The sequence below is a fragment of the Monopterus albus genome, unplaced genomic scaffold, assembly GCF_001952655.1.
Source record: "Monopterus albus unplaced genomic scaffold, M_albus_1.0 scaffold124.1, whole genome shotgun sequence".
Classification (NCBI taxonomy): Eukaryota; Metazoa; Chordata; class Actinopteri; order Synbranchiformes; family Synbranchidae; genus Monopterus; species Monopterus albus.
In genome coordinates this window covers 131,651-135,954 of record NW_018128004.1, presented here as the reverse complement: position 1 = coordinate 135,954, position 4,304 = coordinate 131,651, and the positions used below count along the sequence as shown (strand labels likewise).

Genomic DNA, 4,304 nt, shown 5'->3' with positions numbered 1-4,304 from the left:
TTGAAGCCTGAAATGTGGCAAAAGGTCGCAAAGTTCAAGGGGGCCGAATACTTTCGCAAGGCACTGTATACACACACTGCTCAAAAAAAATAAAGGGAACACAAAAATAAGACATTCAACTATGTTGTGTTCCCTTTATTTTTTTTAGCAGTATATATACATACATACTGTATGTTGGCTCAGTGAACCAGTGATAAAGTGCGGAGTAGTACTTGTTGATACATTCCTGAAAGTGTGAGAAGCAGAGAACGTTTTTCACCCAGGGCTGCTTGCTTCTTGACCAGCCAGCCCACAGCAAGACACAAGACAGCAGAAGAGCTTCATACAGCAGGAGTTGAGTTCCTTGCTCAGAGGCACAGTGGCTGTGGTTGTTTTTCCTTTGTGTTACTTTCAGTGAAGCAATCCAGCAACCCTTTGTTTACAAGTCAGCCTTTGTAACCTACAAACAACCTGCTGCACACTGCTATGGCTGGCATTGGCAGTGTCCAGAGAGACAGAGGGATCAGCTGTCTGCCTTTCTTTTGGTCACAAGGTCCAGCCAGCTACTGTCTCTCAGAGCCATGCCACCATGACTTCAATTTATGCAAAATTTTCCTCAGTGCTTGGCTTAAATTAAAATGCAGATAATTGTCTGTCTCCATACTGAGAAGAAAACACAGATACAGTACACTGGTATGTATTTTCATATTGTGCAACATTTTAGCCTCGTATATGTAATGCTTTTATCCTGTTGGATTCTGAATTCTTTACATGTTAATGATAGGCAGTGAGTTCCATTAGTCTGGAATCAATGTCTCATTGATTTATTGAAGCAAGTGAGTTAATATTTGTCTGCTCAACTGGTCAAAACCTGCTTTGAATTTAGATATGTTAGATGTGATGAAACAGTTTTTAATCAGAGATGGCAGCTTGCCACAGTCAGTTGTCAGTGCGGCTCCAAAAATACGTGACTTGGCAGATACAAAGCTAATACACTGAGTGACCACCACGCACAGAGAATTTCAGAATGTTTTGGATGGTGACTTCATGTTCGATGTTTTAGCTTAGTGCTGTTATTTTCTGTTTTGTAATTTGAATTTCTAAAATGAAGTTTTGTGACAGTAGTCATTTCAGGCTATTTTGAGCCATATTAGAATTACAGTATCTGTGGTTAGAGAGTGAAAACTATGCACAAAAATAAAATAAAAAAATACACTGATTGGCCACTTTGTTAGGTACACCTGTACAATTGCATGCAATTCAATGCAACACTTCCACTTTAACATCTGTGTTTATGACTAGATCTAATATTCATCAGCAGTAATTTTGCATTTTATTGTATTACTATTCAACTTTACACTTTTGTTGCCTGACCCACCTTTATTACTCTGATGTTTGCAGAAGTTAGCATTTAGACAAATGACTGTAATAAATACACTGTACAGTATGCATCTAATGTTCACTATTACAGTATGGACTAAAGCTTTAATCATGGACACTGGAGGTGAACATACTCTAGACTGCATTTCAGCCAAACCTAATAAAATTGTGGCTCTAATGTAAAAACAACATATGTAAAAGCAGATGTCTTGGCTTGTTTCTGCGGTATTTACTTTTTATTACCTTCTTGGCCAAGATAAATATCAACATAAATGTGTTAATTAAAGGAAAGGAAGAAGCACATGTTTCAGTATGTGGTGTAGGCAGAGGGAACAGTGTCAGAAAAAACATTTGGTTTCTGTTTCCAATGATTCCTCTTTTTCAAATGTTCATAAGAGAGTACTAAATAATTTTCCAAAACAATTTCTCTCCTTCCAGCTGTATAAATGCTCAAAGTTTCATGCTGAGTGACAGTTTGGTTTGCATTGTGTGTGTGGTTTTCTCAGGTATTTTTATGAACCACCAGGGCCAGTCTGCAGGGCAGGCTGGTTTTGCTGAATGTGGCTATTTTGAGAGCTCCTGCAGCACAGCGTTTGCTCCAGCCCCCTCCCCTGTGGTAACAACTCCTCAGCTTCTTATTGACTCCCCGCTGGCTCAGGTATTGCAGCTGTGAACAGCTCCTCCTGCTTGTGAGCTGCAGAAATATTTCATTAGCAACTAGTCAACTGAATCTTTCTCTTACAGCCCAGTCCATGTGACAATTTGCCTCAGCCCACCTCGTCCAGTACCCAGTCAGGCCAGGACTGCAGTCAATACCACACATCCAGTATCACATCAGTAACCATGCCATATGAACATCAGTCATACCCTGAGCCACCTGTTTCTGTAGTGTTCACCACCAGTATCAAGCAGCCGGCATCTGTAAGTGTGCCTTTTTTGTACCCGCTGCCATGCCACAAGTTTGGTTACTACACAACAACCAGCACAACCTCCAGTGTCATCACTCATACTGCCTCCTCCATGGAGGCGCAAGGGTCTGTGCACCAGGCTCACAGTTACCCCCCCACAGCAGACACCTATCCCCAGAGTCCCTGCCACCCTCTCAGTTACCTGGCTACTGTATCTGACCCTGTCCAGGCAGTGCTACCCTGTGTCACTATGGCCCACTGCTTTTCAGTCCCAGAACAGGTGACTGTCACAGGGGCTAAAGGGAAGCACAGGCAAAAGACAGGAGGAGTGAGGACAGTTGGTCCCACTGTGACTTCAGTTGGCCCCGTGTCCGCTTCCCCAGCGTCCACTAGCTGCCTGGCTAAACTGCTCTCTTCCAGCACTCGTGAACGTAAGTCAGCTCTCTCCTTTATTCTGTTTTCAGCATCAGTTGTCAATGAGAATGACTAATAAGACTTCAGTCAAATGATTGATGGATTTTGTGCTTTCAGGGAAGCCATCCCTAGGGTTTGATACCACTCTAGTGACAACCAAGGGCCAGGGGTCATCATCTCCCAGCTCCTCGGTGAGCCTGCCCTTCAGTGTCACAAGAACTGATAATGGCTTGGTATAACATCACAACAACAATTATTTGCTGTCTGCCAAGAGTTTGATCAGAAAATTGGTACCGCTCTCATGTCTGTACACTTAATATGAAGCTCCAGACAGTAGCTTATTAGCTTAGCTTACATGTTCGGGTTTTACTGGCGTTTGTGTGTCAAAATCACTGCACTATAGTCCATCTCTACTTTTAACACAGTGGTGCGGCTCCCTAATTCTAAAAACGTTTGTTTGGATTTCTGTTATGTGTTCTGTGACTCCTTACTGAAAACTTTGTTCTAATAGGAATTTAGACCTATCTGGGGTCTACATACAGTATTGGGTTTTAATTATTCTATGTCTAGAGAAAAAATGTTTGAAGGAAAAAACTATCAAACTATCAAAAAAAAAAAGCTGGCTCCAATGAAAGAAGTATACAGCATGGTTCATAATCATGAAGTTGTCTCAGGGCTGTCTGCATCAATGTGGAAGTGTCTCATTGAACACTCTCTCAAGGTTTTTGTGAAACACTATTACTAAAATGATTTTTCATTTGAAAGGGTGTGTGTGTTGTTTAAGCAGTCAAGCAGCAGTGCACATGTTGGAGGAGCTTCATCACAGCTGCAGCATGAAGCTGGCTGGCCAGCAGGGATCCCTGTTTTGACACCTCTACACAGCCAAAGTGCCCGCACCAGCACCTCCAGAGGCTCTGCCACATCTGCACTGCTCAGCCGGGGCTCCAAGCATGGCTCCACCAGCGCAACCCTGCTAATTCCCAAAACTGAGAAGCTATCTCCTCTTCAGCTCTACAGCACAGACAGGAGCACCTTAACTGGTAGGCCCTCACTGCTTCAAAACACTTCAGTAAAACACCTCTCACTTTTTCCAGTCAAGTCAAGTCAAAGTCAAAGTGTTTATTGTCATATGCGCAGTACGGAAACACGTTTCCCTGTACAATGAAATTCCTACGTTGTCGTCCACATGAATGCCACACAATACAAATGAAATATAAAGTAGATAAATAAGTAACACAAAATGTAAGGCACTTTAAAGCAGCAAATGAAGAGCTATAATAAAAATATATAAGAATATAATAAGAGAATGTATGCTACATGGAAGCTGTATGTGCAGTAGTCAACAGTGAATGTGCAATTATGCATGTGCAAACTGAGAATGTAAACAGTACAGGTCGTCAGTACGTCATTACATGACGCATTTCCTGGTAATAAACTCCTGTCAGCTGTTTAGGAGTCTGATGTCAGAGGGAAAGAAAGAGTTTTTTAAACTAGAGGTCTTGAATTTCACACTTTTGAGCCTCCGGCCGGAGGGTGCCTGTATGCACAGTCTGTCCTGAGGGTGGGTGCGGTCTTTGAGGATGGAGGCAGCTTTCCTACACACCCTGCGTTGGAAATGTCCAA

At 42.4% G+C, this 4,304-nt stretch overlaps 1 protein-coding gene across 1 annotated transcript in view; it reads left to right on the top strand.

The window, feature by feature from the left end:
- mlxipl (MLX interacting protein like) overlaps window positions 1–4,304 on the top strand; it is a 46,428-nt gene that overhangs the window by 25,759 nt on the left and 16,365 nt on the right. Inside the window, exons 8-11 of the mRNA XM_020612411.1 lie at window positions 1,866–2,017; window positions 2,104–2,698; window positions 2,799–2,872; window positions 3,466–3,721. Coding sequence (XP_020468067.1) covers window positions 1,866–2,017; window positions 2,104–2,698; window positions 2,799–2,872; window positions 3,466–3,721 — 1,077 coding nt within the window. The remainder of the gene's footprint in view (window positions 1–1,865; window positions 2,018–2,103; window positions 2,699–2,798; window positions 2,873–3,465; window positions 3,722–4,304) is intronic.